The sequence below is a fragment of the Botryllus schlosseri genome, chromosome 2 (genome assembly GCF_051294905.1).
Source record: "Botryllus schlosseri isolate E-star chromosome 2, Bs_hap1, whole genome shotgun sequence".
Lineage (NCBI taxonomy): Eukaryota > Metazoa > Chordata > Ascidiacea > Stolidobranchia > Styelidae > Botryllus > Botryllus schlosseri.
Window position 1 is genome coordinate 5,259,724 of NC_137237.1, and position 22,767 is coordinate 5,282,490.

The 22,767-nt window shown below is 40.3% G+C and overlaps 1 protein-coding gene across 1 annotated transcript; it reads right to left on the reverse strand.

Annotated features, from left to right (window-relative positions):
• Nucleotides 1–301: 301 nt before the first annotated feature.
• On the reverse strand, nucleotides 302–21,225 carry LOC145433136 (uncharacterized). The gene is made up of 14 exons (XM_080310082.1): nucleotides 20,572–21,225; nucleotides 20,418–20,500; nucleotides 18,573–18,674; nucleotides 18,366–18,514; nucleotides 17,078–17,199; nucleotides 16,865–17,014; nucleotides 14,251–14,433; nucleotides 14,084–14,190; nucleotides 5,544–5,662; nucleotides 5,339–5,468; nucleotides 5,135–5,253; nucleotides 3,998–4,082; nucleotides 3,158–3,300; nucleotides 302–880 (listed from the first exon to the last, which is right to left on the reverse strand). Exons 1-14 carry the CDS (start codon nucleotides 21,077–21,079, stop codon nucleotides 700–702), a joined length of 2,181 nt encoding a protein of 726 aa, XP_080166208.1. The 5' UTR covers nucleotides 21,080–21,225; the 3' UTR covers nucleotides 302–699.
• Nucleotides 21,226–22,767: the final 1,542 nt, after the last annotated feature.

Here is a 22,767-nt window from a genome sequence, read left to right on the forward strand (position 1 = left end):
CGAAAATAGAACTAAGAACAATACGTTGCTCGCGTTACTGATGGAATTGAAGCAATTAATATAAAGCATGACCTGGAAAGCCTAGTGCTGGTAACTATAACGACAAACATAAAAATTCACGGGAACTGGTTTTCTTAGGCACACTATACAACAGTCGCTCCGCAATTCGATTCATTAATTCTTCGCAAACCTGGCAACCGCGTTACTTTATAACGAGTAGCGACTCGAGCCGTTCCGATGTTTGACACCTGACTATATCTATTTCCGTGCGCACACAATCTACACATATAATCCATCCCAGTTCATTATAAACCATCTCTTTATTACAAAAGAACACGAAATAGACAATCTGCCAGCTATTACACTAGATATAATAAAATATCGCAATCCTCTAACGCAGGCGGTAGCGTGAGCCCCCTAAAATCTACGTACGTTCACAAAATTAGGAGTAAAAATTTGGTAAGGCCACGACTAAAAAGAAGGTCCTGTTCAGCCCTCGTGACGACTAGTTAAGTCAAAAAACCAGGGTAGATGTTACAAATAATCGACAATGTAGCCTCATCTTATAGCTCACAGATGTGCTTTCAACATAGGTCTTTCATGGACCCCTTATATAGTTTATAGATGAGCTTTCAACGTAGGATTTTCACTGAGCCCATAAAACTAGTACGCGGAGTCCAGTTTAATAACGCTTGCAGTCTATCTTTCAAAGACAGGGCTGCCCACGGCGGAAGATTCTGATGTCATAAGGGAGGAATCGGTGAGATTCGGGGCGTCCGCGAACTCGCCCTTGAAAATTTCGTCCGCGTACGACTCGCACATGCCGTTAACTTCCCGCGAAACGGCGGCGATTACGTCATCCAGAATTTCGTCCGAGAGTCTGAAATAGCGGAGGAGGCTAGAACATGTCAAAGTTACGCGTCAGTTCCATTGTCCCGCAACTTTCAACGACTACTTCACCTCGGAATCAAAAGCGCATACATTCAAAAATATATTCATTACGGCAACCAAGCCTGTGCCTACACAAGGAGTTAGTGTTAGCATTGGGACCCCGGGAAATCCCGATCCCGGGATTTGAAGCAATCCCGATCCCAATGAAATCCCGGGATTTGTAAAGAGCATTTTCCAAGGCTTACGTAGCGCCATATCTCTTATTTTGGTAATAAAGCAATGTCACAAACTCTGCTGATAGTTTAAAACAATTCACAATTATTTGATATTAAAGCCAGCTATGGCATAACAATGTACTACACAATCACTTCCGTCGTAGTCTACGAATCGTAGCAGTGTAACTGAGTATCGGAAAGTCACAAGGACGGTGCTGTGGAGGTGAAATACAGGTCGAATAATGGCGAATTTCGAAGATGTCAATGCAAAGAGAAAATCACATGTTTAGCGAAACTGTTTGTTTTATAAATCGACATAAAAAGCCAAATGCAACTTGTGTCAAGACGTTTTGAAAGCTTCAGTGTCTAGCACAAAGGGACTATAATAACGCATTTAAGGTCCGTACAAATGATAGTAATTAAATCATGCATGATTCAATCGGACACGTCAAAGCAACATCAGCTAAAAATGAAGATGAGGAAGATCGATTCCTATAAAATAAATCGCATAAGCCTCGCCTCGATGAACTTCTTAACCAGTTAACTGCTGTGGACAGGTTAACATTTATTCAATTACCCAAAGTGAGCGAATTCGTTGGGCCTTCAAGGCTTATGGCTATGACTTGTCAAAATGTCACAAATGGGTTCGTGACTTGGTGATCGAACACAGTAAATAAATCCGTAAGTGTGTGGAAGAAGAGCTTATGGCAATGAAACGCAGCATTGGACGTTTTTCGATCACGTTTGACGAATCATTTTCTACACGAAACAGGCGGTACATGAATTTAAACGCTCATTATCCGGGTGGCCTTTGGTGGCTGGGTTTCATTCGTATTCACGGGAGCATATTTTTCGTCAATACTACAAGGAATAAATGTTGTGTGTGTAGCTTGTATGTGTATTTTACTACTTTGCTAATCCCGGGAAATCCCGGGATTGAGAAGCGCAAATCCCGGGAAATCCCAATCCCGGGATTTCAAATTTGATCCCGAAGTCCCAACCCTAGTTAGTTTACGATCTAAAAATAGCACATTAAACAGCGTAAGCTCTTTCTGCGCCCCGGTTATTCGAAATTTCATGCCGGTGACGTCATATTTTGTGCTACGATTGTTGATATACAATGTTCTTTCCAATTCTCCTCTAGTTGCAGCCGAAAATATTCGGGTTCATTTCAATATGAATACACCATGCAATTGTATATTGAAGTTATGTACCTCCAAGAAGCTCTTCATATATTCATTATGTACAAATATGAATATCAGAAGCTTAGGGGTAAAAATCTTGAATAGATTTTCAATAATATATTCAAAATGCAATTATATTGAAACTCAAGGCAGCCCTCAAGATTACTGGACCGCGATCTGACATATCAGCGTTACTTGCCGGCACATGCCACATTCATTTCATCTCTATCCCTGTTATACTTTATTAGTTTTCATGGATGAGTGCAAGACTTATCTTACTCTACGCACCAAAATCGCTGACATTTATGTCATGAAAAATCGGTGATCATTCATGTTTTAGCCACTAGTGGTGGAAAATATTTCCAACTTAACGAATGATTTTGGTCAATGAAACTGGTTCTTGCATATTGCATATATTGCGAATCGCATTTGTACCGCGGTGCTCAGATCGCAAGGACGGGAGAATTCGGCGGCCGGACATATCAACACGCTCAACAGGGTTACGATCAATAAGCGTTGATCAAATGTAGGGTCATGGTCCCATTCGCCTCCCCTGGCTGCGCGGATGCGTTGGAACTGTTTTACATCGACACCCCAAATTTCGCGTTCAGGCTAATCAAATGTTTGGTTGAGCTTGAAAGTTGACATTAAATTACATGGGTAATTCATATTTCGATATCATAAATTACTTAAAAAATTAGCAAGCGGGCCGCTCCGCCCCTGCTCTGGGCCGAGGTGGGTGTCTGTTAACAGACAACTCCATGTCGTTTCAGCAAACTCCTATCTTTTCATTGTATCGCATTATGTCTTGATTTGATGAAAATCCCAATAAACTCACTAACAACTACACCATTATCGAAGACTCACCCGTCGACGATTTTCCAGGGGTTGAAATTCCCTTTCGGCTCATGGAATGAGTGTTTGAGATGCCGTTCAAAGTTTCTCCTGCCCTCTTCAATAGCGTGCAGGGTGGTCTCGGGAAGTACGAGGACAGTCCTGTTCTTTCCTTTCTAAAAGACAGACGCGCGTGCATAGGCGGTCACAGCATACTCTGCCTTGGCACTCCAGTTTAAGCAAAAGTGACCCAAAGTGACGTCATAATAGACGCGGAAACTGGATTTCAACGGAATGGAGGGGAATTTACACAGTAAGTACTAAGTACCGAACGCGGGTAGGTTGACTAAAAAAAAAGGTCAACTCCAACCGATTATTATAAGTGGGCTTTTGGGAGATGAGTCAGAAAAGTGACATTTTTTTAGTCAACCCAAATAACTTCAGCCGTAAAAATTTCCAAATAACCCGTTTGCTAGGCCGCTTTTGTAACTTGTATAGAGTGTCTTCTTTTTTGGATTTCAAAATATGGTAACCATACATTTGAGCAACTAACAGAAAATGTCACTAAAAATAGGTGTTCAGTTGCCGCGATACAATGGCTGTTTTACCTAGTGGAGTGGCTATTACAATTTCGCTTGTAAAACTACTTTCTACTTAGCAAAATACAAGGTGCTGAAAGTATGTAGTTCTGCATAAAAACTATCTAGTAGGCATAGTCAAAAAACAACAGCTTGAGTAAGCAGTACAAGTAGGTAAAATCTAATAGGGTACGCCGGAAAAGTTCGAGTACTTCGTTATTCACGACCTCAGGGCCTACCATGCATCCTTGCCGAGGCCGTCGTTAGCAAATGATGAACCATAATCATTTCTCACCTCACTGTTGCTTCTACCTTCCAAGGTTATTGTAGGCTGCTGTCCGTAATCAGCTCTGTCTTTGTCGGGTATGAAATTTACAATTCTGGGAAAAAAAATTTAATCCAATTCCAATCTGGAAGGTACAACAGCCTACTACCAGTTGAACATGCGCGCATGACAATTACATTCCGAATAACTAGAACCTAATCACTAGCTGAACAGTAAATGAAAATCCCAATCGTTTAGTGGTTTTAGCTTTTTTGTGAGCGCATACTTGACAACAGTGGTTCCCAACCGCCAGTCTGCGGACCAGTGCCGGTTCGCGGCAAGTTTCCTGACGGTCACCCAAATATTTTAGAATTTTATATCTCAATTCTGAAATGTAAGAAGTTGGACGCGTGTCCGTTAATTAGTGAACTAAAACACCAAATTTTAAATTGATTCAGAAGTTTGGTGCGTATTCTTCTCCATCGTGCCGTAATAGCGGGTTCATGATCTGATTTGGGTGTACGTCACAACATCGCAAGTTTTGTCCGAAATTGTTTAAAAGTAGCCCGCAACTCGTTTCGCACTAGTTGTTTGTGAAAGCTACGGAGAGTTTTAAACAAACTGACTGTGAAATTAAGCGACACTTGACAGTAAAATAGGAGCTATAGCAAACAACAAAGTCGCATTTCTTTTAGAGGGTACCGAACGATCGCAATCGAGTTATTGGCCTTTAACGGGACTTCGAGAGCATCGCCTAGCAGAAACTTCAATATCAGGGGACTCTATCGACCTACCACATGAAAAGTAAAAAGAAGTAGTTTTGCTTAAACAACATTATCAGTAAAATTATAAGTACGGTAGTAGAAAGACACTTGAGTTAGTTGAGTATGTAGTGGAAGTAAACAGAGTCCAAAAGAGTTCATACCAAACATAGCAGTACTTTATTACTGATGAGCTCTGGCAGTAAGACGACATGAAACAGTCAAAGGCAAGAAGATATTGGCAACTTTAATCACGCAACGGCGAATAATAATAATCTGATGATTTTTAATCAGATCTGATATTTAATTTCACAGCCCCGATTTTCAGCACACACCCAAGCAGATTTGCTGATACAGTAATTTTTGTCGGAACCTGGAACTGCCCAAGTCAATACATGTAGCTCACCGTTTGGGAGCGGTCTCATTCGATTCGGTCGTATTCGTGAACTTGAACGCTTGCGGTGTTTTCGGCATCGTTTCCGAGACGACAACGTGCGATTCCTTTTCTGCGTCTTCGTAATTAATCTGAACGTAGACCAGAAATGGCCGACATCACACATCAGGTCAACCCTCTTTACAAAACAAAAACCGAAGTAGACGCTGGAGATACCTCACGCCATCGTCTACGGATGGCCTCTTCCTCCTGCGAGATTGCATCGAGTCGTGAGAAGAGCGATTCCAATGACGGCCTCTGCTGAAGCTGCACTGCTTCTTGTTCAACCGCTTTCTCTTTTTGAAAACTGTCCAGAAACAATTATTCTAAAATCTACAAATCAAGAACGAAAGTCACAGGGGCTGCTTTCGGCTTGACATACTTCTCGAGTTCTTGCTTCGTTTCCTGAACGATTTCGCGAACTTGCCTCTCCAACATTTCGTCATCCGGAGTTTTCTGTAACGCGGCCGCTCTTTCTTTAGACTTGGCAAGCTCGTTAACCTGACATATAGAATATATTACGTTGACAGCTAAGTCTCTTGATTTCCCACTGTGATGTGACCAGGCGCTTATCCAGAGCGCGAAAAAGGGGGGGGTTTGCGTTTTTTTTTTTATCGTGGTGACCTTGGTCACCCATATATTTATTTCTTATATCAAAATTTCAGTACAATAAAGTCGAGTAAAATTTGCATAAACACAAAAAGGGTGTAAATTCAATTTCTTTCCTTTGGATCCTTCGTCGTCATCGTCCAGCATCATCATCCAGCATCGTTCATTCTCATCATCGTCGTCACCCGTTCTCGTCATTCCTCCGTCGTCCCGTTGCTCCATCTTGGTCCGGATGTAAAAATTTCTATTCTTTTTTTTGTTTTATTTAATATTTTCAACGCCATCGTTCTTCTCCAATTTCGTCCGTTTTCGATGTAATCGTTCTTCGCGTCTTGATATTGCTTCCATTTCAATATCGTTGATTTAAAGATCGATACCATCAGTATGTCATTCTGACTTCTTCTTTTTTTGGTGTATATAATTTCTTCCTTCCTTGGAGTCCATTCCAATCTTTCTTTAATAACATTGAAGACCTGTTGCGTAATATCGCATGTGGTGAATACATGCGTGATTGTGTCTTCTTTTGATTTGCAGAATTTGCAGTTAGTTAATTCTCTTCTCCCATTTATCTTTCTCCCCATGTTTCTTTGATCTTTTTGCTTGCCAAAAATATATCCGTTATTGCACAGTCGGTAGTTGATAATCTTTTCTTTGTTAGTAAGTTTTGAATTTGATCCTCTCTTAGAACCTTGTATAGCGTTCCAATTTTTAACCATGGTATCGTCTATTTTCTTTTCATATGTCCTATTCAATTCTGTATATAGCTCCTTAAAATTTGTGTCTTTCCATTGCTCTGTGTTCCATTTCAATCTTCTGTTCATCGCTACTAGTTTCTTCCAGTTCTCGTCTGGGTTTCCCTTATGTGGCATACTATTATCGTATATTCCTGGGTTTATTTCTTTTATCTTCGAGCCCAGTTGGTATGCCGCGTATTGATGCCAGAACTCTCCCGGTTCTTCGATACGCGATAGGGCCTTTATCTTAATCATGTCGCACGTTTGAGCAATGGTTTTGGGAAATGGGACTGCGAGTCCTCCCTCACATTTCCTTTTAATGAGGATTTTCCTCGAGATCGTTTCGATCTTTTCGGGATAGTATATGAAGTCGAAGAATTCCTTCTCTATTCTTTTTAATACTCTATCGTGAGGCTGATGTATTCTTGCCGTGTATAGTATTTGCGTTGCCGCCATACTTTTCAAGATTTGCACTTTACCCAGCCATGTAAGCCTTCGCGTTTTGTACAGATTTAAAATTTTTATTATTTTCTCTGTTTTTTCTTTCTATGAGTTTGGGTTGCTGTTTTTACCAAATCTGTACCCTAGGATTTTTACCGAATCTTTGGTATATTTATGATAGTTTGAGTGTTCTAATTGTGTCTTTGCATCTTCATTTATTGGTAATATCTGGGTTTTCTCTTGATTTATTTTTTGCCCTGTAGCACTTGCGAAGTCTTCGAGGTGTTGGAAAGTTTTATCTATCGAGTCTTTCGTGCTTAATATGGCCGTGATATCATCAGCATATATCTGTGCTTTTATTTCTTTCTTCCCTATCTTCATACCTCTTACTTCTGTATCATTCAAAATTCTTCTTGTTAACGGTTCTGTGACCATTGAGTACAACGTCATGCTCAAGGGGCATCCTTGTCTGATACCCCTCTGAATGTCGATAATCGCTGTTTTCTTACCATTGACTTGGACTACACTTTGAGCACATCTATACGTGTGCTCAATATATTGGTATATATTGTCGCCCAAATTCCACGTTTTCATCAATGATAATAAAAAGTCGTGATTTACTCTATCGAAAGCTTTTTCCTGGTCAAAGCTGACCAGGAATAGCGTCGATTTCTTGTATTCAGCAAATTCTGTGGCCGAATTTATGTTCAACGCCGCATCAAAAATGCTTCTGTCCGCTATACTGCATTTTTGGTTGATGTTTATTAGGTCTGGTAGGATGGACTTCATTCTGTTCGAGATTATCTTTGAGAGTATTTTATAATCTGTATTCAGTAAAGTAATTGGCCTATAATTCTTAATTTGTCCTGCATTACCTTTTTTGTAAATTAATTTAACAAGGCCTAATTTCCAGGATTTGCATAGCGTGTTGAAGATGAATGCGTTGTTCATAATTTCTATGAGCTCCAGTTTTAACAGGCCCCAGAAGGTTTTGTAGAACTCAATCGATAGACCATCGGTGCCTGGAGATCTGTTGTTGCTCATCCCCATAATCGCTCTTTTTATCTCCTCTTCAGTTATGACCTCATTTAGGGTCTTACGCTCTTCTTCAGTTATTTCGCAATCTTCTATTTCTTTTCTGAAGCCTTCTTGTTTTTCTTGGTCTATGTTTAGGGATTTTCCCCATAGTTTGTTATAGAAGTTTTCTACTTCTTTTAAAATTTGGTTTTTCCCAATCAATTTTTCTCCTTTGTCATTTTCCAAGACGTCGATGTTCTGTTTTTTGTTTTTCGCTTTTAGTTTTTCGAAAAAAAATCTAGTCGGCTTTTCATTCAATTCTATGTCTTCTACCTTGGCTCTTTTGTTTATTCTAATCAGTTCTTCTCTGTCGTGTTCTTTCATCTCTTTCAGCAAGTTTCTGTATGCTTCAGTGCCGATATTTGTTGATCTTATTTTGTTCTCTAAATTTTCTTTTTGCTTTCTAGCTTCCTTTCTTTTTTGCATGCCTGCCATTTTTAGCATGGATTTTAGTTCTGTTTTACCCGATTCCCACCATTCCGCTATGTCGTGGAAGTTCGACTTTTGCGCCGTGAACATATTGTACCTTTCTATTATTTCTTGTCTAATCATTTTATTATTGTACAGCTCCACATTGTTTTTCCAATGGCCTTTACCCCATTTTATTCTTCTCTTTTTGTCTAATTTTATAGTGGCCATGTATAAGTGGTCCGAAACTGTGTTATTTATGTAGGCGAATCTTTGTATTTCTTGGTCTAGATTTTTAGTACAATAGATACGGTCTATTCTACGAGCTTGGTGGTGTTTCATGACGGTGTATATAAACTTCTTTGGGTTTCTTGTTCTAAAGACATCTTGGAGTTTGCTACTCCTTATTAGCTCCTTCCATATTTTACTTGCTGCAGTAAAAGGGTGCTTAGGTGTCTTTTTTTCATCTTTCTTGTCTACTATCATATTAAAGTCTCCGCAAATTATTTTCCTACCTTTTGTATTCCTAATCTCTCCTGATATATACTTATAAAAAGCCGTTTTGTATCGACCTTCGCTGGGGGGTCCGTAAATGTTCCAAACCTCTGTTTTCTCGCCCTCCTCGTCTGTCAACGTAATTCTTTGTACACGGTCTTCTACTATATCCTTGGGGTCGATCTGATATACCTCCTCTAATACTTTTTTAACGAGTACGGCAGTCCCTTTAAAATATAGTTTCTTATTTTCTTGGCTATCTATCCAACAATTACCTCTATCTAGACAATTTGCGTACAAGTTGTAGTGATTTTGTTTTGCCCAGTTTTCAATTTTTGATTTATTAATTTTGTGTGTCTCTTGTATGCAGATAATGTTATAGTTTTTTGTTCCTGGTGAAACTTTAAACTTTTTCCAATTCCTATCCAAACCATTTACATTTAAGGACGCGATTGAGAGCTCCATTTATTTTGATTTATTCGATTCAATAGTTTTGTCATTTCTGTCCTGTTAGTCTTTATCCTGTTTTCTTGTGTTTTGGTTTTCTTCTGTTTTTCTTGTTTGATTTATGCTGTTTTGGTGTCGAGAATCTCTTTGTTATACTTTCTATTTCTTCTATTGTGAATTCATCGGTGTCTGAATCTGTCAGGTCGGGCTCATTCGCCGGCGTGTCTATATCAGTCGTATCCTTGTCTGAGTCAGGGCCGTCTGACGACAGCTCTAGGCCCATTTCATTTGTATCTATTACAGTTACATCATGTTGCTCTTTCGAGTCATCTGTTTCTGTGTTTGATCTGTTTTGCTTTTGGTGCGTGGTCATTTCTGTCTGTTTTTCGTTCTCTTGTGCTGCGTTCATCGTTTTGTTCTCATCATCAGTTGATGATGCTTCGTTTTTATCATTTTCATCGTTTCTATCTATTCCATCGTTTTTCCCTAGTGTTGGGAAGTCTAGTTCCTTTTTTGGGCATTTGTACTGTACATGCCCACTCTCGCTGCAGTATCTGCATACTCTTACTTTTTTGCAGGTCTCAGCATTATGCCCATTCTCCAGGCATTTAGTACATTTGTTCGTGTTTTCTAATGGAAAAAACACTTTGCATGCAGTTTTTCGTATTTTTACGAACGGTGGAACTGTACCCTGTTTGTAATTTTCGACGGCTATTTTTCTGTAACCGTTGTAGAATGGAGTGTCTTTGTGGTATAGACTCTCCACTCTCACAATTTTGCCACAGTTCAAACCTTCCAGGTATTTATGGACTTCCTCGTCTTCTATTTCAGTAGGTACTGCCCTGATGTGGATAAACTTTAGTTCATCTCTCGGGTAATATAGCTTCCCCTCTATCTCTCCAAAGGTGATGTTCCCTCTTGTTTCATTATACATCTTCATTCTGTTGTCTATTTTTTCGTTTCTTTTGAAAGTTATATTGTATGATTTCGGGCCATTTTGGTATACTCCTTGTATATCATGTTTATATTCTTTCAGGATATCGTGTTGTAGTACCATTTGTAATACCTCGGACAAGGTTTGTTCAAGTTTTACAACCAGATCAAGCGATCTAGGCCTCTCTCCTTCGTCATCCATGTTATAGTTGCAGATCAATCAGCTCTGAAAACCACAGCTTTTCGTTTTGTTTATTTCGGTATTTTATTCGCTTATCCGTTATTTTTGGCAGATAGGTCGCGTTATTCTGAGTACCGGTGCACTAGGAATCCTAGTTCGATTGTAATCTCTAATGTTCGTGTTGTATCGTCTTTCGTTTATCTCGTCAGTCTTTTAGACAATCAAATTTCAAATTTGTATTGTCTTCGTGTGTGAAAGACAGTTCCCTTTCTGACGGGTTCTGTTTTCAATTTTTTGCGTTCAAGTTCAGTTGGAATCTAATAATGTAATAAGAAATAACTCACACACTCAAAAAAACGACACGTCTATAAGCGTGTGCCCAAGTTGGCTGATATACCGCGACCTGGAACCGGCAGTTACGGCTTTTAAAACTAGGCACGACAGGTATGTCAGAAACGGCAGTTACGGCTTTTATCTAGATACGGCAGTCACGGCTTTGTAAAACTTGGTACAGCTCAATTGTTCAATTAGTTCCCAATTTTTGACAAGATTGACACGGAAACACGTGTAATTATGTACGGCTTTTATCTTAGGCAAGACTGGCACAGCAACCACGTGTAAGACGGTACGACTTTTATCCTAGGTAAGTCGCACCACAAAAAAATTTTAGGCCAATAAAAATCACGTCCTGTATAAGTTTTTAATGTAATCAGCGTTTGCCACAGCGGCAAAACCACAACTAGTATTAAATCTGAAAAAACAAGCTATAAGACACCTGTCTAGACTCAGAAAAAACGTACAGTGCTCAAAACATAGGAAGTATGGTTGTATGGTTGTATGGAAGTATGGTTGGGGGGTTTGCGTTACGAAATTGGCTATTGTGACGTCGTCATTACGATCACTCGTCTCCACGCCGTGGCGAATATTTATAGTTTAATAATAAACAGAGATTTGCGGTGAGTGGGAGATGTACGAATACGATACAGACATTGCCTGAAAATCGCGTTTCTTTTACGGTGTGATCGAAAGAAATTGTAAATGCTCTCACATTTAGTCAAGAGCCGGCAAACGCCGCCCGTCTTTAAGCGCCTAGTTCCGGCCAGAGATGCGCGATTTTGTTGGGTTTTGACGATATTATGCGCACGGTCGGTAGTATCGCAGCGGACGAACAAGCGCGGAAGCATAAAGGCGGTAGCATAAACGAGGGCGATCGCGATCGCCACAGAGAGGTGTGGTGTGAACACTGAACAGTGTACGTCGTACACGAATGTGTGCTTTTCGATGGCTTTACTAGCCATACGGCTGAGCGTGTAGTACGCGCGAAGATAATTAGACTTTAATTGCAAGCACGCAAGTCAGTCAATTAATACAGAGTACACACTGGGATAATAACTTGATCGACAGAGAAACTTGTCAGCCGATATAATTAGGTTAACTTTACTACGAGGCCTACTCAATTCTCCCGTTCAGCGACAACATAGGCCTGTATTTGAACGACAGCAAGCCACCTAACAATCGGGAACGTGGATTGCTAGGCATGTATTTTGAAATGTGAATGTCAATCGTAGGCCATTTCTCGCCAATAATCGCGAATACAATGTGGATTTAAGAATAGCATTGTCGCACTGGTGCCGTCGTGTCTGCGTCTCGTTGATCAATCAACACGCCGTGCAATTCTTAATTAGGATTTCAAGGCGAGCAGGTGCAGCGAATTCGCTAGCGATGTTGATTGCCGACAACTTCGTCTTTGCAATTAGGTATCGCGTCGGCCAATTAGATTAGATCAGTGGTTCCCAACCGGGGAGGAATTCCCCCCTTGGGGGGAATTTCGCAATTTTTAGGGAGGAATTCTGCTTTAGAATTGTAACGGATTTCCCAAATTGTTCGTGTCCGAACTGTCATGTGTAGTCAACCAGTTATATCCGAATGTATGCTCCTGATTGGTGTTTTTTGTTTGCTGATAGTATATTCAAATGCTATTTGAAATCTTTTTTCACATACAAATCCCCCCTTTTTTAAACTAGTTCAGATGTGCTGCGGTTTGCAAGACAATTTTGTAGGCAAGCAATCAAATCCTAAGCGAGCAAATGTCGTGTCGGATCTATCACAACAAGGCCTCTAGTGAAAGAATTTATCTTATATGTCAACATTTTCAGACAGTGACAAAATATTCCAACGTCATCGATTCAAGTCAAAGAGATCGCTAGCCTTACTTTATTTTTAGTGAACAGCTACCCGATCGAAAAAAGACATGTTAAACTTGGTGCAATGTTACCGAAACGTAATGGGTGTCCTAAATTTCCATGAGCTCCAGCAGGGAATCTTATCACGTGCATGTTATGTATCAGGGCTGTAACCAAGTCACGAGGCTCCGAGTCACAAGTCAATCTCAATTTCATAGTTTTGACTCGAGTCAAATTGAGTCATTTTCAATTCACCATTGGGTCACGTCCGAGTTCAAAGGGTCGAGTCTGAGTCATGGTATTATGACTCGAGTCCGAGTCCAAGTCAACACTGTTTGGTGATATTGAATGATTTGGATTTATGTTATACTAATATTCCTCACTTTTAGCAGTTTGACATTGTCAAGTACCAGGATCAATAGACGAAATTCCATGAGGGTGGTCACTTTACTGTTCTTCGAAATTACAATTTAATGTCGGTCTATAGGCCGTTTTATAGTCTCGAGTCATATGGCTTGGTTCGAGTCATGCACAGTGACTCGAGTCCAAGTCGAGTCAATACCCAGATTGTCTCAAGTCGAGTCGAGTCGTTTCTATATTTTGAGAAAATGACTCGAGTCAAGTCGAGTCATCAGGAAATGGTGACTCGAGTCTGGTCAACCCTGCTATATATGAAAGTACCAATATTATTGCCCAAATGCATACGCAAACTTGAGAAAAAAATTGCGATACCAGTAAATTTATGGATAGTGATTTTTCGCAGTGGTTATATTAGTGATTGGTGCATGGTAATCCGAAAACACAAATAGAAGTGTGGGGGTCTGTTGAGTCAAGCCTTCCAGAATTTGTTTGATTGGGACCAAGACCATTGTTTTTGGAGGTCTACAAAAGTGTTATTACAGCACTGCTAGAAACAAACAAGGTAAAAATGACCTTTTTTAATCATCGGGCAGATTTATTTCAAGGGGGGAATTTCGGCTTAAATTTCGGCCAAGGGAGGCACGAGATGAAAAAGCTTGGGAACCACTGGATTAGATTTTCCTAAAATGCGTCTCTCGTTTTAGCAAGGCGAGAAAGAAATCGAGGGAAGAAAGTTGAGTACGTCAGCAACTGCCACAGCTGAAATGTAGCTGACCAAGCGCAGAATTCGTATGGAATTAGCGAATTATAATGACCTATTTTATCCTTTCGACTAATTCGGCGCATAATTCCAATATTTTGTAGGGGTGTTAGTCCCCTTAAATAACATTAAGACGCCATATTCGCCTTCTCATACGTAAAAACGAATATGTTAAACTGATAAATTAGCAAATATTAGAGGCTATATTTGACATCAATTTTTAGGATTTTGAAAAGGGGGGGGTTCCGACCCCCTAAAACCCCCCCTGGATACGCCACTGGATGTGACGCTTACCTGCTTCAGCAGAGGTTGAATCCTGCCTTTCAATTCCGCTTCCAGCTCGTCAGCCAATCTATTTTTCAAAGCGTTGATGTCGCGCGAATTTTCTATTTGATAGGTATCTGCAAAACGTGACATGTTATCCTCAGTAAGATGGTACGGCGCGTTTAAAATTTATTTACCGATATCATGTTCTCTAGGTGTGCTGAAAAACTTGACCGTTTTTGCTTTGGACTGTGGTCTCGGAGTGGGCGAGTCCAGGAGCGGCCCCAGGGACGGCGGGCCCACGCTTTTATACGGCGAGTTGGATGGGGGACGCCATTCTGGCCGATCGATCATGTCTCCTGCTTCCGGCATATGACTGACTACATCAAAAAATGCGGTTAAAATTAATAGTCATCACATTTTCAATTTCAATCAAAAGCATTGTGACAAGGTGCCGTGCTGAAAATTAGGACATGTAAGGTACAGGTTATTCTGTACTAGTGTGGAAGCTCACATTACAGGTAATAATCAGTCTTCCTAAAATAGCTATCCAAATCCAATCCGGCTCAAAGGTCAAATCCTAGAATCAAGCATTTGACTCCGATCCATAAAACGGTACACAAATAAGCTAGACCCACACAATCTGATACCTATTTGTCGTAGGAATGCATTAAAACGTCAAGTTTTCAAGAGATGCACGAAAGAATTCAAAATCTGCATAAATTCCATGGGACCATTGAGTCTTTGCCTGATCACATTCAATCCAATGAAAAACCCCACACTGACTCCAATCCTGGCCTGGCTAAAATCTAAAATCCGGGTATGGATCCATTCCCATACCATTCTGTACACAGCAAAGTTGAATTACTGGAATTTTTTTTTATCAAATTAGATTATTATTAAAACTACATAGTCTTTTCCAAATTAGATTAGAATTACAGAATTTGAAAAAACTTGGAAATTGAATTATATTCCAAATTAGAAAGAAATATATGACAAAATCAAGTTCAGTTCACAGCAAAGCTGAATTCATTCTCATAAGTAGTCTAATGGCAAATGTCTGTACACCCGGTATGGCTCATTGCGTACTGTACAGTTCTTACATAACAAGTTCATGAAAGCCAGAAATTAGATTAGAGTTAAAAATTGACCATAGAAACATTTCACAAGTACGATTAGAATTGGACTGTTGATCTAATTAGTCAACTAAAATTATGTAGCAGATCGTGATGTTAGGGTAGACCAGGGGCGGGCAACTTCTCCAGTCGGGGGGCCGAATCTAGGAATATTAGGTACTTGGCGGGCCGGATTGCTGAATCGATACATTATTCGCCCATTTATACACATATACACGGAACAATCGTATTTAATGAATGTATTTTAACGACAGCAATCTCACTTCAAAACCATTTCGCGCCGATAATGACGATGACAATGTGGATTTGAGAACAGCATAGTCATACAGGCGCCGCCATGTCTGCTTCTCTCTGTTCAATTAACACACTGCACAATCATAATACTGTCCCATAGTGACCGTCTTGCCGAGCGCGAAATTTGATAAAACGGGTATCAATCGAAAGCTACCGCGGTACTGATTGTGCAAATATAAATTTTATTCTGCTCGTGGCCCCGGAACCCCCCAAAATCAGCCTCGAATGTTGCATTGTAACGGAGTTTGATATTGTGACACAACAATGCCGTCTGAGAGCAACGGAGAGCAGCGCAAACCACAAGCGTATTGGCCATTGTTGCGCAACCGATTGAGCATTCACTTCACACTCTCACTCTCGTGCGCACTTGCTCTTGCGCTGCTCAGACGGCTCCAAACACCAAACTCCGTTACAACAACAACAACAACAACAATCATTGGGTTATAATTTTCATCTGAACAAGTTACACTCAATGTACAATGCGATAAGACGCAATGCGATGTAATGAACAGATAGGAGGATGCCGAACGACACGCATCAGTAGCGATCCTTTACTCTAACATCCACCTCGGCCTAGAGTGCCCGATGTCACAGTTCTTTTCGATGTTGATCTTTTTTTGCAGCCGTGGTCCTTTCTACTAGTTCTTGTCATTCCTTATGAGTGTTTTCTTTCATCGGGTCTTTTTTCTGGGCTTTTTTTTTGTCGCCGTTCTAACGGCGACAGCGGGGGAAGATGAGCCCAGATGAATCTCCGATGGGAATCGAACCCGGTCCACCGGCTTAGTAGGCACTTATCGTTACCACTACGTTATCTACCTCGCAATGCAACATTCGAGGCTTATTTTGGGGGTTCCAGTGCCACGAGCAGAACAAAATTTATATTTGCACAATCAATACGTCGGTAGCTTTCGATTGATACCAGTTTTATCAAATTTAATGCTCGGCAAGCCGGTCAAAAATTACCGTCAAATTGCCTTTAGCCAAATGGAAAGTGTGACGTGGACCAATTTCACTGAGCCGTGAGATTTGCTTGTATCCACACCATATAGGACACTATGATGCAATCCTTGATTAAGATTTCAAGGCGTTCGATAAGCCCGGTACCCTAAATTTACCAAGATATCAATTCATTAGGGTTGATTACATGGTAAATGCCGATAATGCAAGTCTTCTCGCACGCTGCGCGCACACGTATATAATAACATACAGTCACTGAAATTTGACGTTTAAGAAAATAGTGGGGAATCTCGGCAGACTGGGGCCGCAGGCCACATTATCATGTAAGACGGGAGACTGTCCGCGGGCCGTATGTTGCCCGCCCCTGGGGTAGACTGTAGAAACTTGTACCCACAAGGCCTTTCGCTGCGTATTATTAACGTACCGACAGCTTGTTGTGAAGGTCTAGGATTCAAGAAGGACGGTTTCGGAAGACTGGGTTTAGTAAACGACTTCTTAACGACGGTCACGTTTTTAGACTTGAACGAGCGATGTGGAGTTCGGTCTTTTTTCCTGCCAGACCTCGGAGTTCTACCTGCGAGATGAGATCGACGGTTACCAGCATAAAGAACACGCAACGTTCGCGAAGTAGACATACCTGACGGGAGAGGGTTAGAAGCTGGGACGTACTTGGGTTCAATGAGTTGCAATGCATCGGATAATCTCTCGACTTCTTCGATCTCAGCCAGGTTGAGTTGTAAAGCACACAAAGATAACTCTCTGTAAAGAAGCAGTGGCTAGAAACATTAGACAATAGACTACCTGCTACTATCAACTAGCGTTCAAGAAATATAACAGATGTGGCTGGTAACGAGGTCCTTCTACTTATTCGAAGTATTCGAGTATGTGTTACGGCAGTGGTTCTCAAACTGGGGGGCGTGAAAGCACCGGAAAGGGGGCGCGAAGCTGTCTGAGAGAAATGACGTTTCTTGAACTCGGATTGATTTTAATTCCTGCTGAAATCTCAACAGCGGCAATTATCCTAAATATTTTACGATTTTAAATGTCACAATTGCATCGTGCAGTGTTGTAACCAAGTCACAAGGTTCCGAGTCACAAGTCAATCCCACTTTTATAGTTTTGACTCGAGTCACTTTCAATTCACCACCGAGTCAAGTCCAAGTCATTGAGTAGAGTGACGAGTCCGAGTCATAGTGTTGTGACTCGAGACCGAGTCCAAGTCATTGTGTTCAGTGTTCACTGTTCAGTTTTGAGTTCAATCTGGTTCAGCCCACTTTTTCAACTCTGCTCGAGTGATATAGAGTGGCTCGCATTCATAAGATGGTCATTTTTCTCAGTCCTAGCAGTTTCTGGCCCTATTTTCCAAGAATCAGTCGGACTGACAGAGGAAATACCAATAACGTGGTGACTTTATTATTCTTCGAAATTACAATGAAATGTCTGTCTCGGCCGTGCTAGTTTCGAGTCATGCGACTTGGTTTGTGTGATGCACAATGACTCGAGTACAAGTCGAGTCAATACAAAAATTACTCGAGTCATTACAACTCTGCATCATACCATCCATAAACCGATGCTAGATTTTAACTGACACCGGACCTTGCACCGATCAGACGAGATCTCTGAATTAAGATGAACCCGTAAATGCGTGTAGCTGTTGGCTTATGCTGTCATGCCGTGTCTGTCAAGCATCCGTGTAGAGTGCGTAGAACGGCCACTCTTAGGAAGCGAATTTTATAGCCTAAGAGTACAAAATTGAATTATTCTCTTGACGAACACCTGCGACGCGTGTAGGAAAATTGTTTGTCCCGTGAAAATGTGCCAAGCTCAAGGGTTCGCCAGGTTAGTAAAGGTTAAGAATCACTGGGGCAACGTAGCAGAACCGAACATTCAAAAACTGAAAATATTTCAAATAATCCGTAGCTCACTTGATTAGTCTCGATACTTCTTGGAACAACGCCTTCACGGCTACGAAATTGTCTTGAAAAACCAAGTGTTCGGGCAGCTGCGGACAGTAGCTTTGAAGCAGCCGTGACGTCCCACGGTGCGACGCGGCTACTTTGCTGAACAGGCGGCTCTGCAAAGCAACACACTCGATCAGTTAGCTGACGTCAACGGGAGCGACAATACCGTACTTTCGCATTCAAGTCGTCCTTAGTAGATGTCCTTCTCAACTCTTCCTTAATAACTTGAACTTGCTGCTGCAGCGTGTAAACTGTTCTTGAATGTTTTCGCATCTGGTGCAGCAACATACATACTCAATACAGCAACATTCCACACCAACATATTTATGGTTTTAACTTGGAATCATCAATTCAATTCATAATTTTATTGGTATCTACAGTGTTTGCTTGAGTGTGAAATGCACTAGCATATATGTGGTGGAACAAATTTAGGAAAAAAATACAGACGCGAGTTACACAGGTGGGGCAGAACTCGTAGACATAATATCATATTATAATGCTCCATGCACAATTTCCAGATGGCAGCTCGCGTGCTCTTCTGTGGCCATCCCCTTATGTCTTAACGCCGTGGAAGTTGATGACCAAATATTTTGAGACGATTCTCATAACTGTCATTTATAACCATGTCTTGTCTTCTTAAATTTCATTCCAGATTTTTCGCAGTTAGCTTGATTTTAGAGTTATGTAATGAACGAGTAGGACATTAAGATTCCTAATATTTGAATTAAAAACAATTAATGCCAAGGAAAATTATTAAAATAGTTTGTGTATTGACCATCGTTCCGGAGAAGTTAATGTAATCAAGAATCTTCTACAGTGAGAACTTCGTAAACTCAGTCCAAACCAATAATGTTGAGCTAGGTTTGGAGGTATATATATGAAGAGATTCATGGAGGTACTATTGTTGATATACAATGTTCTTTCCAATTCTCTACTAGTTGCTGACGATTACCCCCTGACGAGTGTCAGCCGAAATTATTCGGGTTCATTTCAATATGAATATACTTTTCAAAGGTAAATATATATGTTCATTAGGGCTCTTCAAAAATGACTTTTTTCTCAAATCGTACTGGCCACTTGATAAAATTGTTAGGTTACCTAATTTAAGCCTACACACAAAATTTGGTTCAATTCCAGCCAGTAACCGCTTTGCTACAGGAGAAGAAAGTTTATATTTAATATATAAAAATAAATGATGAAAATTTTAAAATTTTCAGTTCACCCCATGAAAGTGTTAGGCTGTCTATAGAAACGATGCTACCAAATTTGGTTCAATTCCAACCAGTGGAAGCGGAGTTATTGCCGTCGAAAAATTTGGATTTGAATAAAATAGTATTTACGGTGACCGATTCTTTGCTTATTTATTATAGTTGTGCTCACCGTAAATACTATTTTATTCAAATCCAAATTTTTCGATGGCAATAACTCCGCTTCCACTGGTTGGAATTGAACCAAATTTGGTGAGCATCGTTTCTATAGACAGCCTAACACTTTCATGGGGTGAACAGAAAATTTTCAAATTTTTTATTATTTATTTTTATATAATAAATAGAAACTTTCTTCTCCTGTAGCAAAGCGGTTACTGGCTGGAATTGAACCAAATTTTGTGTGTAGGCTTAAATTAGGTAACCTAACAATTTTATCAAGTAACCAGTACGATTTGAGAAAAAAAGTCATTTTTGAAGAGACCTAATGTTCATTGCTCAGTCAACAATTATGAGATTGAGGGTGCGATTTCTTCAGATACTATGCCAAGGGGGGCGGAAGAAAGTGGACACATTGACATCCCGTTACCTGCTCAATTCCACCATGGAAACCGCGCATTCTTCTGCGTACAATTGTAGCAATGTTATGTGAGGCAGTTTAGGAGATTTCAATGATCTGACCACAGTCCTATTTACATTTTTGGTATTAGTGCTAAAGTGCGGTAGCCAATTTCAATTAGATTGGAGGTGTCATATTACTTATCCAATTAAGACGAGGGTCACACCACCACAAAGAGTACCATTCAACTACCTGTTCCAAGTGTCGAACGAGCAGTTTTTGTTCCTCTTCCATGTCCATCATAAGAATGTTTTGCTGATGATGCATCCTCTCCTCTGAAAAATGAATGTAGCAGTTGGCATAGAGTTTTACAACAAAGAGAGGAATATGATACGATAGATTTTACCTTCATGGGATTTTTGCAATTTCAATATGACTTGCTGAATTTCCAAACGTAACCTTTTAATGTCTAATACTTCTTGATGTTGCTTAGGTCTAGCCATGTTTGCTTTTGAAGTATCGTTGACAGAAGCTTTCACATTTCGAACACGAATGCGATCGTTAGGTCTCTTGTCTCTCTTTGGTTTTGAAGATACCACAAGTACACTAGTGTGCACATCTTCTGGCGCATCCTCAAAGTAATCTTCAATTACATCAGGAGATAACTTGTTTTCCCGGGCAAAGTTACTAAACATTTGTCTGCGCTTTGCTAGTTTCAAGTCTCTCTTCGCGAGAATAACTGCATTGGACAGCTTACTATGAGACACGGCTTTGAAGCGATAAGGATCATTTTCTTTCTTTATGGGAGACTCACGTTCGTACATTATGGCACCAGGGCTCGTGAAGTTTGTCTTCAAATTTCTGAGGTCGACCGGATGGTCGAGATTGAACTGCAATTGATTGGCGTTGATCATCGCAGGTGCAGATTTTATGGACTGCTTCTTTGGGTACAAATACGCAGTAGTAATACAAGATTATTCACATCAATTTTCTCGCCGTTTCATTTCTGGATGCAAAACATAAAAACATACAACCGGGTAATATAGGGTGGATATAAATTGGTGATGTAACGATGTCAGCCACATATAGTAGACTGTTAGAGATTACTAACAGTAACAACCAGCAGAGGGAGCCCCTAATCCAAAAATTGTCTATGTGTACTGTATTGTGACTTTGTGTATTTTTACATTTAAATGATTCCCTGACATCACGTCATTGTCAAAACTGTTTTGACACCAACAGAATTTCAATCACAGGCGACCCTTTCAAATTATCATTGTGGATTTGTGGCTATGCTTGCACCTAGCACGCTAGTGGCTTTCCTGGCTTATACGCCTGCATGTAGAGGCAGAACACAATCTATCCCTAACCTAACCAAGCTCTCCGCAATTCAACTCAAACCGACAAGATAGCGTAATGGTTAAGCGTCCGGCTTCTTGATCGGTAGGTCGTGGGTTCGATTCCCGGCCGGGTCAGACCAAAGACCTGATTAGTAACACTGGTATCCATGGCTTCCCTGCTTGGCGCTCATGCATTACTGGGATAGCATGGAGGGGTGGTGCATGACTTAGAAAGCCGTAAAGGCTATATCTGCACTTCCTTGTCCAGCGGCATATGCACATCATGCACTCATGGTATGCATATATGCGCAGATCGTGTGCATGTGTATCATGAGTCGGTGTATATGACGCAAAAACATCAAGGACAAAAATAAACTACGTCTTTTCCTTTTCCCTTTCTAATCTAAACCTATTATAACCACTGAACCAGAAGAAACGAAAACACCAAACCCAACCAAGATACTAACGGCGATAACCCTAACATTACCCATTCAATAAAACAATTAATAACATAAAAACCAGTCCTCTTTCCAAAACGTCAACGTACACGTTGAATCAATCTTTCACAGTACTATATCAATATATCATTAATTAATGGATGAGATCACCAACATATGAAACGATACGGCATGCCGGTATATCACGGATCGGATGGATGACATCGACCCTAAGCTAGCAAATCAAGGTTGTCTGATTTCAAAGACTACTTCAAGTCGTTTCGACATCTTCCTATCTTTTCATTTTATCACAATCTCGTGTTGTTTTTGAAAGGATAAAGTTATTAAATATAAACTATAATACGGCGGAGTTTTTCCAATCCACCCCAACTAATAAAACGATTTGTTATGCCGCCATTCATTCTTCCTTCATTCAAGCTGTTTGCAATCATTTAGGCGGAACGATCGTTTCATCCATATCATCGATATTTCCATTGAAATATAAAGTCTTTGAGTATGATAACTTCAAGTATAATTGTATATGGCGCATACAGAAGTAAATTATCAGGTCTGAAACTCTAGTTATGTGTTAACTGTGGATCTATTATCCAATGCATAAATGACACGATGTGTCTTCCGGAGATGAAACCCGAAAAATCATGAATGTTATGTAGGATCAGTTAGAGATGAGCGTGGATTAGGATTAGGTTTTGAAAAAACAGGATTTGTGAAATTTTGTCGGATTTGGATTGGATTTGGATTAGACATTTTTTTCAGAACGGATTAGGATTTGGATTGGATTTACTTATTTTCTGGGAGATTGAA

What these genes read in the sequence shown, in the direction of transcription:
- LOC145433136 (XM_080310082.1), bottom strand. Translation starts at nt 21,079, where the DNA reads ATGATCAACGCCAATCAATTGCAGTTCAATCTCGACCATCCGGTCGAC. An exon ending in TCCGTAGACGATGGCGTGAG is followed by an intron (nt 5,254 to 5,338) that starts GTATCTCCAGCG and finishes GTCTACGTTCAG; the next exon opens with ATTAATTACGAAGACGCAGA. An exon ending in AAGGTAGAAGCAACAGTGAG is followed by an intron (nt 3,301 to 3,997) that starts GTGAGAAATGAT and finishes TCTGTCTTTTAG; the next exon opens with AAAGGAAAGAACAGGACTGT.